The sequence below is a fragment of the Pterocles gutturalis genome, unplaced genomic scaffold, assembly GCF_000699245.1.
Source record: "Pterocles gutturalis isolate BGI_N339 unplaced genomic scaffold, ASM69924v1 scaffold733, whole genome shotgun sequence".
Lineage (NCBI taxonomy): Eukaryota > Metazoa > Chordata > Aves > Pterocliformes > Pteroclidae > Pterocles > Pterocles gutturalis.
Genome location: NW_010120426.1, coordinates 87161 through 100774, shown reverse-complemented (window position 1 = coordinate 100774; position 13614 = coordinate 87161). Strand labels below are relative to the sequence as shown.

General features: G+C 40.0%; 1 protein-coding gene across 1 annotated transcript in view; it reads left to right on the top strand.

Moving 5' to 3' along the window:
* Positions 1-13614, top strand: part of LOC104464245 (von Willebrand factor D and EGF domain-containing protein-like) — a gene marked incomplete at its 3' end in the record, with an annotated part of 110023 nt that overhangs the window by 32500 nt on the left and 63909 nt on the right. The window contains exons 7-9 of the mRNA XM_010076898.1: positions 1787-2004; positions 4848-4921; positions 10745-11015. Coding sequence (XP_010075200.1) covers positions 1787-2004; positions 4848-4921; positions 10745-11015 — 563 coding nt within the window. The remainder of the gene's footprint in view (positions 1-1786; positions 2005-4847; positions 4922-10744; positions 11016-13614) is intronic.

The following is a 13614-nucleotide window of genomic DNA, read 5'->3' as shown; positions in this document are numbered from 1 at the left end:
AAAATAAAAATAACTTCAGCTGAGTTTCATTTGTGCTGAATAAATTAACTGACAAGCTCCTTGTCTGACTGAATCCATATAACAAGACTGTTGTGCTAATTATGTAGGGAATAAGTGATAAGAAAGCTAATTACAAGCACAGAAATATCTCTCTAAGTTCAGACAATGTCATAATGAATGCCAAGGCACAGCAGAGCCACTGGAGTTCGGCTTCTGTTAAGTTTATCATTACTATTTTGACAAGATTATTTTCTTTGATTTTAAACTTTTGTTCTGGGTTGTGAGCACAGCTCATGGGTCTGTAATGGCAATAACTATTCCTCATGGAAACCTCCAATTTAATTGAATCAAGAACCTTGAAAATGAACCTAGGACTTTTCTAGAACATGAGGCAGCCTTTGAGGATTTGATATGACAGATAACATGCTGTTCCTATTTGTAAGCTTTTAGTTCAGTTCCTGTAGAACTCTACAGGGTTAATTGAAATGCTATTTTATGAGTCTTTTCCATAAGGAATAAAACATTGATTTTTTTGATCATGTTAGAAATACCATCTTAAAATACTTGAATGCTATCTCCTATAAATTATTAAGCAATTCTACAAAGGGGAAAAATGATATGAAAATCACTTATTTTCATGTCAGATTAATTCAGTTGCCACCATTTCTAGAACTTTGCTCTTCTCAGCTGATAATTAATGGTCTGGGACAGAAAACTAAATACTTGACAGAAATGCTGCTGATCCTGAAATCAGCAACAAGATTCTGACTGGTTTCAGTAGGGCCATGATTTCATTCTTCACCCACCAAAGGATTCATGAAGGGATGGGTGATTTCTTGAGGAGCAGATACACGCTATGTAAAATGCAGACCAGACCTCTTAGAACCAAACGCTATCCTAATTCAGCATTTGTAAATAAACACACGTATGGAAACAAAAATCCAGCTTTGTCCTTTACCTGAGATCTCAGCATGAAGGGTTAGGACCAATGAGAAGTGGACACTACCAGTCTTCTGCTAGAAGAGGTTCCTTCAGGAAAGATAGGATGTGGAGAGGCAGAGCTGCATGAATGACTTGGGTTGCCATTGCCATATTGATTTTGTCACCACCCATCCCTTCCCTGCCCATCGCAGATACTTACATAGCCAGTACCACCATAACGTCTTACTTTTCCACCTTCTTTTAGTGAATTTATCCTCACAATGCCTCTGTGAAAAATAGAAATAAAAATACCATCATTTTACAGACTGGAAAGTAAAGTACCATAACCTAGCTAAGCCAAAAATAGAAATACAAATCTGCTGCATTTGCCTTCCTGGTGTGGATCCAACGTTCACTAAAAACGGACTCAAGAACCCTCCCTTTCCAGGTCAAAAATTCTGTCCATTTTAAACTAATTCACAGCTGATACCTCTTTATAATAAAGCTAGTGAAAGAGAAATATTTTCCAGAAACACAGACTCATCTCTTTCTTTGTCATGAGAACTACTGTCTTCATTCCCTGGACACGGACACATAGAGATAAGACTGTCATTCCAGAAATATTAACACCTGTGGAAAGAAAAGCACCACTGAGTTTTAGAAAACTGTTGACTGCAGGGAAGAAAAAAAAAAGCCCAGTAAAATGTGCAGAGGGATGCCAGATTGAGTCAGTCTTCATGCAAACCCCATCTGGTTTCAAGGCATGTGTGTCCTGGAATGTGAAACATTTGTGTTGGATGGTAAACAGAGTATGGGCAACTGTTTGGATAACTCTTGTCAGACTTGGTCTTCCTGTTCATTTTAGATAGCCGGTTACCGGGCCCCCCAAACGTCGCCCTTTCGGCATGCTGGGTGGATCTGCTGAGGGCACCCTGCTCCGAAAGCAGCTGTGCAGCAGCCACGCTGACGGTGACAGCCGTGACAGACTTTGCTCAGGATGGGAACCGCGTCAGCCGCATCAGAGCTGAGCCAGTCGGCCAGAGGGATTTGCTTTGGAGGGCTTACACACCCAAGGATGTGAAGGTCGGGTCCTAAAATAACTTGGAAAATGTTTCAAATTTAAATGGGAAGTTTAGTATTGCAAAAACGACAATAAACCTTAACCATATAAACATTTGGGGACTGCTGTAATCAGAATAAACCAAAACAGCCTCTGTATAATCCAAGAAAATGAATATGTAAAGCCTTTTGCTTTAACAGATTTAGGTTTGATTATTAGTCAGCACATCAGTAAGGCCAACAGCTGGATTACAGATGACACCAGGTGTGCTTGTGTATGTTGAGAGAGGAGAGAGGGAGAACTCGGGTTAGGGAGATAGCACCTTTTCAAGCAGGAGGGGAAACTGAGGGTTTGGAGACCAGTTTCTGAAAAAGCAGAGAGGAAAGGCAGTGCCTCAGTAACGACAAAGGAGGACTAGGACTCAGCATTACCCTGTTCAATTTGTGACTGTGCCAGGAATCACCAGGACCCCTCCGATGACAAAGGCAGCAGCTCCATCTCTTCATTTATCCCTGTACAAAATGTCCAAAATAAAAATAATAAGAATCAATCAAGGGAGCAAGCCGTGCTGTCCCTGCAGAAAGCCTGGCCAAAGGAGCGTGGTGAGCAGGGACCAGCCCGTTGTCTGTGAAGCTGGGTCAGGTACATGGCTGGGAGGTTTGAGAGCTGTAATCCCACCGCCCGAGAGAATGAACCAGAGTGTGGATTTGACTCAGCTAAATTTCTCAGGGCAGTGGCACATCCAAGCTGGTATATTTTAAGTAACCAAGAACAAATCCCCAATGAAATCTATAATTTCACTGCCCTGATTTTTTGTGGATTTGCTCATGAGAGAATGAGATTAAATTGGACCAAAATAATTTTTGTCTTCAAAGGCAAAATGTCTGGCATGTGATATATCCTTTCCTCACCAGCACAGGCTTCTTCTAAGCTTTTTAAGGTTCTTAAATCAGAATTTGCCGCTAATTCAGTGTAGTGCGCTCACATATCCATATTTTTTCTTGAAGTTACAAACGCTTCCATTAAAACACGAAAATGTAGCAAGTGTGAAATTGAATTAATCAATTTTAATAATGAATGCCATCTATCTCAGTTAAAACTTGATCTATGGAAACATATTAGCCACTACCTTCTCTTCCCCCCACCCCCCCCGCCCCATTTTCCCATTGCTGCTTTGCAGTTAACTAGAGGTGTTAATGCAACATCGTTCCTGTAACATGTCAAGAAAAAATCCATATATTAAAATTCATGTAGTCTTTAGTCCTTCAGACTTGTTCAAATATTTTTGATTTATCTGAAAATTGAACGGAAATGGTGGGCATAACGTCCTGACACATTGAGACATCTGATAAAGTGGATTTCTTCAGCAAATTAAGACTGCCTGCAACAAGGACTTGCATCGTCTGCTGGTTTCATGCAAGAAGCGAGCAGAGCAGAAAGGGCCATCTGGATTTATTTGTGCAAACATTTTACTTAGGAAGGTTGCAGCCGTGGAGAAAATGGGAAAAGTCTGAGATATTTCCTTATATCACACTGTAGAAATAAATGATACAATTGACCTCAGATCAAAATGCTGTTCAAAGCAGTGTTCAGTTTTTCATTCCTCAAGACCATCATTCTAAACATTTTGGGATGCTAGACACCGGTGGGTGTCTAAGCAGTGTCTCTGTGTGATGGTTAAGTGGCATTTTGAAATACAGAAGATGTATTGCCACAGGTAAGGAATTTTGTCAAGAAGTGTGGTTCTGCCTTCACCCTCTTATTCATTTATTTAATTTTGCCACTGTTCCTAAAAGCTAAGTTCTGTTTTGTCACTGAAAGACTGCACAAGGATATAGTGGCCATTCTTCTTCCCCGCTCTGCGGATCGTGGCAGAACTAACTGAATTGCACCTCTGGACTTCTCATGGGCAAAGAGTGAGCAAAGAATTAACAGCCCTGGCCAAGAAATCAGCCTGGCAGGCTGGATCTGGGAAAATCACAACACTTCATCACTCCCACCAGAATGACTGGGAGCTCTTTGTATTGCGAATCCCTACACAACCAGTCTTGCATTTCTGAGAACTGGATAGCAGAGTATGAAAAAGCAGCATCTTGAGCAGATGTGGCAGTGCAGACCCAGCACTGCCCAAGATTCAGGTATTGCACTTTCGAAGGCAGATGTCCTGCCTCTGGCTTTTGCAGGCATATCTGCTCCTTGCAGGGCACCAGGACCACCCAACCTCATCTGTGACCCAGCTTGCACCCACGTAACCAAGAGCTGGTGCAGCTGCAGATCTCTGTTGCTATAGCAGATCCTTTCCTCTTTTATTCCCGTGCTGCAAGCAGACAGCTCCAGCAACCTGATTTGGGGTCTCGTCACCAGTACCCGATCAATAACCTGCACATCAAATATGTAAATCAGCTATTCAGATGCTGTATCAGGAACTCAAAGGTCAAATCAGGGGACAGGCAGTGACTACTACTAAAACATGCTAATGCTACTTAATTACAGCATACCTTCTACCATACTTCAGGCATTAAAATCAGTACAATTTAATGAGCACTCTACTCTCTTGATAATTTCAGTAAATGATCTACTTCTTAGCAAAAAAGTTTAACAAAAAAGCTTCACTTTTTACCAGATAAAGAAAGACAGGGCATCACATCAGGTGGGACAGGAACACTTTGAACTCCCTTATTGTATGTGATTAAATTCCATTGTTTGAAAGCGAAGCCTATTTGGTACCCATTCGCAATCGCGGTTTAGAAGTCAGGTTTTAGTTTGTACTTGACACATGAATCCTGCCCCTAATGTTTTGTGAGGAACAGTAATGAAGAAAAACTGCTGCGTAGACTGTATTCATTACACATTTCATTTTAACTAGGTCACAGTTCGAGACCTCCCAACAGGGAACTGCTACTCTTTCACTGATCCACACATTATCACATTTGATGGATGGTGAGTATTCTACTTTGAAATAATTTGGCTCAATTACTGCAGTTTTCAGTTTCTGGATGTAGCATGCATTTGGTTTTACATTAGAATATCAAAAGAGCGTTGTACTAGTTTGCTTATAGTGATTAATGTAGTGCTTCCATAACATATGGTTTCCTTCCAGCTGTTTATGCCCCTTTTAACAAAAGGACTAGAAATGGATTAATTTTGAAGTGGCAATGGTTTTGAGTCTGAATAATTTTTACAAGACACAGGTCAGATCCCAAAGTGTTCTTCAAACAGAACTCTCGTTAATGACTATGGCCATACTGTCTCAGATAAAGGAAGTCCAGAAATTTTAAATTGCAGATACCAGGGAATTTAAAGAGTGCAAAAATAAGGTTGTACATCCTCCCTTACTGTCCAGATCTCCTGTATTATCCAATGACAAGTTGCTTATAGACCTACTGAGCCAAAGGTGGTATCTTTGTGTTTGACAACCCGTACTGTACAGAGCTTTTCTGCAGAGAACTTCCCTAACCATTCCTTCATCTGTTTACCCCAACTATTTAACATAACAGAAAGTTTTTAAAGTTTATATCTGGCACATTTGATTCAAAGTAACTAACATTTCAGATCACATTCTAGGTTTGTCATTCTGCCGTTAACCTCCTCATGGCACAGATAATGACTTTAGATGCACAGCGTCCACAGAGGCTTGGCGGGTGTGATATTCTAATTTTGATATCCTAATGTCCCAATTTCAGTCCAGCATCTGAAATGACATCAAAGCTGGAGAAATCTGTAATTATTTCAGCTCTGGGATATTAAACTAGATTACAATATTATTTCAGAACTCTCTATACATTTACATTCTAAAATATTCCCTTCTGATTCAGGGGTAAGAATGGACAGTGATCTGCCAGGTTGTTGTGTTTAGGAAGTCATAAATTACTGAAAAGAGCCTCTTGGAATGGGGGAACACTCTCAGCCATGTATCACTTTTTTACATTGCTTCCACAGGAAAAAAAAAAAAAAAATCTAAAATAAGGTTCACAGCCTTGAAAAAGAAAAATCCCAGGATTATCTTGGCCCCTAATAACTGCATGTTTCTTCCTTGTGGATGGATTCATTACTTCTCTGTCCAGTGTAGCTTTAAACGAGCCAAGCTGATGGGGCTTCTGCCATCTCAATAACTAGGTTGTTTCACTAACATATATCACTTCTTGATATTCAGCCAAGTTTCTTACCCATCATTTCACGGTTCCATTACTCCTACTTATATTCCCATTTATTATTGTAAATAATTTCTCTTTCAATTACAGTAATGATTATGCCACCCTATTACACATCAGTTAAGCAACTACTCTGTCTGCCTATCCAAAAAAAAATGTTAACACATTACCAAATGATTTTAAAGCTCTGTGTTTAAGGAGTGGGGAATGCAATTCCTGCTTCTATACAAACCTACAGCCTAAAGACTTATAGTGATCTGTAGACACAGGCTCAGGTGAGAACATTACACAGGAAAGAAAAGAAACATGCAGAATTAGTCAAAGAGAACTGAAGGAAATAGCAGCCTTTACCCACTTCTATCTGGCTACAAAGATGGCAGCAAACAAAGCTGAATAAAGAACCAAAACTGCTTCTGAAATCAACAGAACATCCATCAAACAACATAACTCAAGGAAATCCATTTGTTCCACCACAAAGCCTGTAGGTCAGCTTACCAGGAGGCAGCAGACAAGACCAAAATGTTGTAGGCAGCGCTGCTGTGGATGGGTGGTGATCCGTTGTCTCTTTGGCACTCCTTCCACCCACTCGAGTCCTGGGGATGGCTCGCTGAACAACTGTCACATGAAAAGCAAAGGAAAGCCTGAAGATGAGGAACATTGCCAACAGCAAAACAGTAGGAGTGTTTGCTACACAAACGGGCATGCACGTAAACATACTCCTGCCTTTCACAAAGTTGCTTTTTACTTTCCCATTAGCAATGGGGAAGGGAAGGAAAAATACACAACAGAGAAGAGTGAGGATGAAATCAGACATATAAAAATAGAAAACTGCAACATTTCTTTGGTTTCCAAAATTTAAATGAAATGCATTAAAAATTTAACTTAATTTAAAAATATTTTTTCAAATAATTTCTTTAGTAGATTTGTTGGAAAATTGAAAAAATGGTGTGAAAATCAAAAGACTGGAAGATTATTTGGTTTTGGTAGTAAAATTTTCATACTGAGAAGGTCACTTCCAATGTATAGGTTGTTCCATGAGGTTTCACAATAATACTTCATTTTGTAACTTCTGTAGTGATGTTTTCAATGATTTTTAATCTGACATACCAAGCTTACATTACATCTGAGGTACTTAGCTATTCATTAGATAACTGAAATACCTAACTCCCACTTCTAATGATAACACTCCCCTTTGGCATGCCTCCTGCTATTACATTTCTGTAGAAATATTTATCTTACAATCTCTTAATTCTTTTGACCAAAGGAAGTGACTGGAAATCAAAGAAGAATGTGTCGTATTTTACAGTGTAAGCACAATCAATTTGTGTATATTCGAGCATAGATGTGGAATAGCGTTAATTATACCAGCTGAATCCAGAGAGAGCACTTCCTTTTATAGCGAAGTACCTTCTAAATTAAACAAATGTGAAAGCCTGGTAAAGCAAAAGTATAGCCCTCATTACTAGTTATGGTGCATTATAAATATAAAAGCTTTTCATGCCATAAATTGTAGGTTCTTAAATATGAAGTACTAGCTTAAAACTAAATATGCAGAAAATTCTTTTAAGGTAAAATATAAAAAGGGAAATATTTCTTGATTGGTGAACTATATATACCATTCATGTTATTTTGCATTTTCCCTTAAAAAAAAGGAAAAATATTTTTCAGGTTTCTCAAACATTTACCCTAACCCTCCATCAATATTATCGCTCAGGCAAGAACATAATTTCCTGCACAATGACAAAATCCCTCAGCTTGCACAGCTTCACACTTGTCGTTGGTTTTAATGGCATTCATCAGAGCAGCCCACAAGTGAGTCCTGGGCATCAGTAGCCCTCCCAGATGTGCTGGGTTTTTTTTATAGTCTATAGAAGTTTATATGTCCCCAAGCATCCCGTAACTGCTGAACATAACCCAATAGCTTTGCTCTCTGCGAACATAGCCAGTACCTAGTGAGGAGCACTCTGAAAGCAGAGGGCATCCTCCAGCATCACTCAGCACTTCCTAGGGTCACAACCAGCCCAAAATAGTTCTTACTAGCAAGGAAAGAGGGAGCCCAGAGGGATGTGTCCACAAATCAAATAATTTGGTGGTAAAATTATGGTGGAAAATCTTCAGGAGCAGCAACAATAATAACCGCATTACTAAAAAGATGGAAGTGTAGCTTGGTGAAGAGCAAGTGTATCGTGTTAGTTAACCTAACGCTACTAGTAGTAATTGGTTTTGTGTATTTATATTCCCTTCTGTCCCTCTCTTACTGTGAACCAACAGAAATGATTCCAATAGCATCTTTAAGGTCCCTTCCAACCCTAACCATTGTATGATTCTATGATTCTATGATCCGACTGTCATAACCAAAGACTTTGTAGCATTTTAGAATTCCTGGATTAAGCGCACAACTTGAGTCATGACTTCATGTTGGGACAAGAACTTGGTGCGTTCCTTGAAAAACAACTCAACCACATGGATGGGGGGGGAGGGAACCACTTTCCACCCAATCCATCCATTGCTGCAGACCGTTCAGGCAGCAGGATGTGGAAGTGCTCTGTGGAGGGCGATTTAGACACAAGCAGTGTCACAACGGATATGCAGAGCTCCCTCATGCAAGAGCTCCAGTAACTCTACTTCATGCTTTTAGCACCGCAATGCTGCAATTTGATTTCTCAAATGTTGGCCAAAGAATCAAATTATCACAATTACAGTTGTACAAACATCACAAGTTTACGTGACTATGTTCAATTATCCATTCAAGTAATTCAAAGGCAGCTGAAAGCTCCAATTTAGACATGTTGCAGATTCGTTATGTGCTATGCAATCTATGCCATGACTCAATTGAAAGACTCTAAGTGGCTTCCAGAAGAGTTGGATGGGGTCCACTCTCAGTGCTTATTAAGCAGTAAATAGCCCACATAACTCCAATTATATTTGTGTATGCTAACACAGTCTTATTTACCAGATACAGCTGAAGAGTCTGGGTACAGCCATTCTGATAGATTATTTTCCATCAATCTCTCTAAACCCCTTTTCTTGTAAGCTCCCCCTGTTGAAGGAACCTGTGGAAGGTAATTCTCATAAAACATCCTGTCTCCTCTGTCTCTCCTGTGAAGACATCCAAATGCTGCTAATGCTTGATGTTGAAAGAGATTATCTGGTTTTTACGTCGTCCTTAGTTCTAATCAATCTTAGCAACAGCATCTGCACAGTGGAGTTAGGATTTATGTACCTGATTAGAAAATAAGATGAGACAGAGCCATTCAAAATCTTATCATTTTATGGCCAACTTCACTAAGTTTTTCAAGATGAAAGATAAAGTCAGATGTGTTTTCTAGCAGAGAAAAGCAGTTGGATATAAATTCTTACTGTGTTTTAAGCTTCATACCTTTCTACGGCTCTTATTCTGAAGAGAAATAAAATGAAGATATACACATGCTAAAAAAATCTTGGTTCTCTAGCTCTTTGTTCCTCTGTATAGGAAACATTAACAAAATGTAAAAGTATTGATTTTTGTATGACAGTGCTTAAAAACAATCCTTGCATTTATTTGAGGTATTTTATAGGTTCCTTTTATATTTTTTTTATTGTAGAAAAGAATAAGGCTTATTAATATCAGTTTATAGCTTAGTTTTAATAATATTTAATTTCATAAAAAGCATGTTTAAAACTAAATGCAGTGCCTTAAAAGGAGGCAGAAGAATCCATCAGTTTTAAAGACAGCAGCTGTTGGCTTGTGTGAAGATAACTCCAGCAACTATATATAAAGTACGCAGCTGCTGTTCTCTTTACTTTTATACACCACATTAGAATAAAATAGAGCAAGAATGAGACAAACTTACGGAGTGAGAAAACAGAGAGGCACAAGTAGAGGAGGACCCTAATGCAGGTCTTTGTTTCGAAACCCAACGGGCTGCAGGCAGGAGGAGTTTTACCTGGCTTGTGCTGAGGGCAAGCGCCTGCAAAGTTATTCTGCTCCTGGCCTCACTCGCATGGAATAAGGCTTCCTGTACAGAGAAGAATGAACATCCTAAAGTGTTCAGCGCACCGCAACGTGCTGATTGACAATCCGTTTAGAGTGAAAGTCGTACTTACAGTGAAGTTATTGAGGGGGGACCCAACTCCAATTGAGCAGGTTTTCAGCAGAATTCCAGTTTTTCATACGAAGTATTCACGTAGCCACAGTCAGCCTTGTAAAAGTTAGTGATTAGTCATGGTGGAGGTTATTTGAGCACTGATTTTGCTTTGAAGAATATCATGCTGTAAAGCATCTGGTTAGAACCAAAACATATTTATTAAGGCCTGGAGGCAGGGACTTTTTCCCATTTGCTTTTATCAAATGTTTATCCTTTATATCCATGCCCGTTGCCATAGCAGCAGCTGGGAGACAGCTACCCACTTTTCACATGAATTCTTATGCACTTCCACCTAACAACTGCGACGGCGTTCCCTTCCTTACGGTGCCAGGGAAACGCTTCCCCGCGTGTTGATTTTTCCTTCCTTCAAGGCCAGCCACCATGCTGGTGTAATTAAAGAGCACCGTTGTACAAGTACCAACAACCAGCCATCACAGGTTGATTCTCCGGGCTCTAAATCCTCTTTTTGGTTTCCTGCTGTTTAGGCGGTACGATAACTATAAAATCGGTACCTTCCTTTTGTGCCGGAGCACGTCACGGGTGTTTGAAGTCCATGTCCGGCAGTGGGATTGTGGAGGCCACCGCTCTGCCACCGCCTGCAATTGCGGCGTGGCTGCACGAGAAGGCGGTGACACCGTGGTGCTGGACACCTGCAATGGCCATTTTCGGGAGAGCAGACCCCAGCTGGCCGTCAAAAGCACCGAAGCATCGCCACAGGTCAAAATCCTCAAGTCCTACGGAGGGAGAAAAATAACAGTATGTGGATCTTTGAGTACTCTTGTTGTTGTTCTTTAAAAATGTGGGTTTAATATTTCTGAATTATTAATGAAGTTGCTACAAAAATATCTATCTGAAGCCATTAGAGCACCCGCAGCAAAATGCACCGAAAAAATGGGATGCGGGGAAGGAGCTGGTTAAAGTGTTAGTTTAACAAACTGCAAAACAAAACAAAAATCTCTGGAAATTTCTGGGAGACATAACAGAGTGCCAATGTAGTTACTCTCTGCAGTACTGTGCTCTCCGTTTGTTTATGCTAGGCACTGCTCAACTGCACCACATAAAGTAAATTTCTTTGCAGAGCTTGCGATATAAATATTCAAAGGAAGATCACAGGTAGCAGAATAATGTAGTTTTTAGAGTGGAACAGTAAGGCAATATGAGTCAGATCCAGATAGCCCCCAAAAGCCATGAAAATGTGCTGCAAATGTGCAGCATTTGGTATAGCTTAAAGTATTTGCCTAAAAAATACATGGCCACAACATTCTTCGCATTAGTATCACTTATCCACACTGATCCAGTGAAATCACCGGAAAAATAAGAACAGGTTGCACCAGGGGCGTTGGTGAGGAGAAGAGCCACAAATTACAGCCAAGAAGATAATTTTATCCTAGAATGGTATCATCAACATTTATTGCCAGGCGATGTTTTGGGTGAAGATAGGTCCACAATAGAGCCAGAACAATGCGGGGAGTGCCTGTGCTTGGCTCTTCTCATGATCTGGCTTAGAACAGACCTTGGTAAGGTAGTAATTGAAAGTCTGTTAACTATAGAATGGAGAAAAAGCGGGAAGCAAGCTGTCATTTCATTTTGCAAATGAATGCAATATAATTACTGTTTTATTACCAGAATAATCCTAGCAAGGAATCCCTATTAACATTTACACCTCCTGTAAGACTCAGTGAAACAAATTAGGACACCCCTGAGACATGGATATGAAGCCTGCCCTGATCTGAACGGGAATCTGTAGGAATTGTGCAGCAATGAACGCAGTCCCTGATCGTGGCATGGTGCACAGCACATCCCCATTTGCTCAGCAGTTGCCCATCGCCAACCTTGCCCAGTGCAGAAGCCGGCTCCCCCGCGGCTCCCGTGCCGCTCAAGGCTGATGCTTTGAATAGAGTTAAGTCACTGTCTTTTCTGTGCAAGGGAACAGCTTCCAGTAGCCAGTCACTATATATCCCTGCAAGCTGAGGACTCAAAAAAGCTTCTTCAAAGTCTCAATCTGCAGTGCTGAAAACAGAAAACCTGGGCAGTTGTTATGTCCTCAGTGGCAGATGGGATGCTTTGCCCAGGGCAGCGGGAAAATAAAAGGTTACAGCACTCCCAATTCTTGACACAAATCCACACCTGGAAATATTAATCCAGGTAGCACAGAAAAATTAAGCAGCTCATGCAGTCCTGACGGCAAGGATTTTATACACAGTCGTGTAAGAAATGCTGCTCCCTGTAGTAAGGTGTGTAATTAGAGGGCACGTGTTTATCTGAACAAGGAAATCAAATCCTACCCTGCACTGTGTCAACTGCAGTTCTTCTGCTCTACCTGTTAATCTACGAAAGAAAAAAAAACAACTTCATCAGGCTTTGAGCTTTATGTTGGGGAATTTTTTTTTTTTTAAACTTACCTTGGGAAGTGAGACATAGCGAAGTACAGCCAAGGTAGAGGTTCAGCCAAGGCTTTCTGATGTATTCAGAGAACTGGTTTTATATGATGACATTCCATTATTCAACAAGGCCAATAAATTTTTTAAAAAGGACGCTTTCAATGTCCTGATCAAAACACAGAGGGCCTGAGTTCAAAACATACTGTCCCCAGCTGTTTTTTCAATCAGTGGCACTTTGCTGCTCTGCTCAGCTGGATGAGGAGATCACTGACCGAGAGCTCCTCAAAAAGTATTCTCATGCCTGAAATGATGACTGGGAAGCTAAAATGGGCAAGATTATGATTTAGTGCAGACAAAATGTAAGCTTTGGATTCCAGCACACAAATACAAATATAAGCTAGTTGCTTCTTCACAGATATGAAAAGATTTGGTGGGGAGAAACTTGCATGGGACCAAAAAATCCCCAATGAAAGAAAGAAAAGCAATGGACATTATTTGGCTGAATAAATTATACTTAGGCAGGGGTGACTTAAAAAAAGGAAAACAATTATTTTGAAATTATTGTAATTAGATGTTTCCAGCTACTTAAGGTACTTTTTAAGATTAACAGAAAACATTTAATTTTGGATCAAAAAAGAAAATTAAGGTTACTTACCACAATAGAGTGCTCCTGCTCCCACTCCTGGCACAGATCAGTTTCTAAATATTTTTTTTTTACCTGTAAAAATAAAGAAAATAGACAAAAATACATTTCACTTGAACAGATTGTTTCTTTTTTTGCTATTATTATTTGATTGGGACACCAATCTGAAAAATCCATTATCCGCACAGTTACTTCTTTGTCTTAACCTCAAGATTTTTTTTTTCTTTTAAAGGTCAGTGTAAGCCTACCACAAGTTCTTTAATGAGAAAATTGCTTTATCCACTTTAAAACACTATCATTTTCTGGGTAATCCGGCCTTGGAAAATGAAAC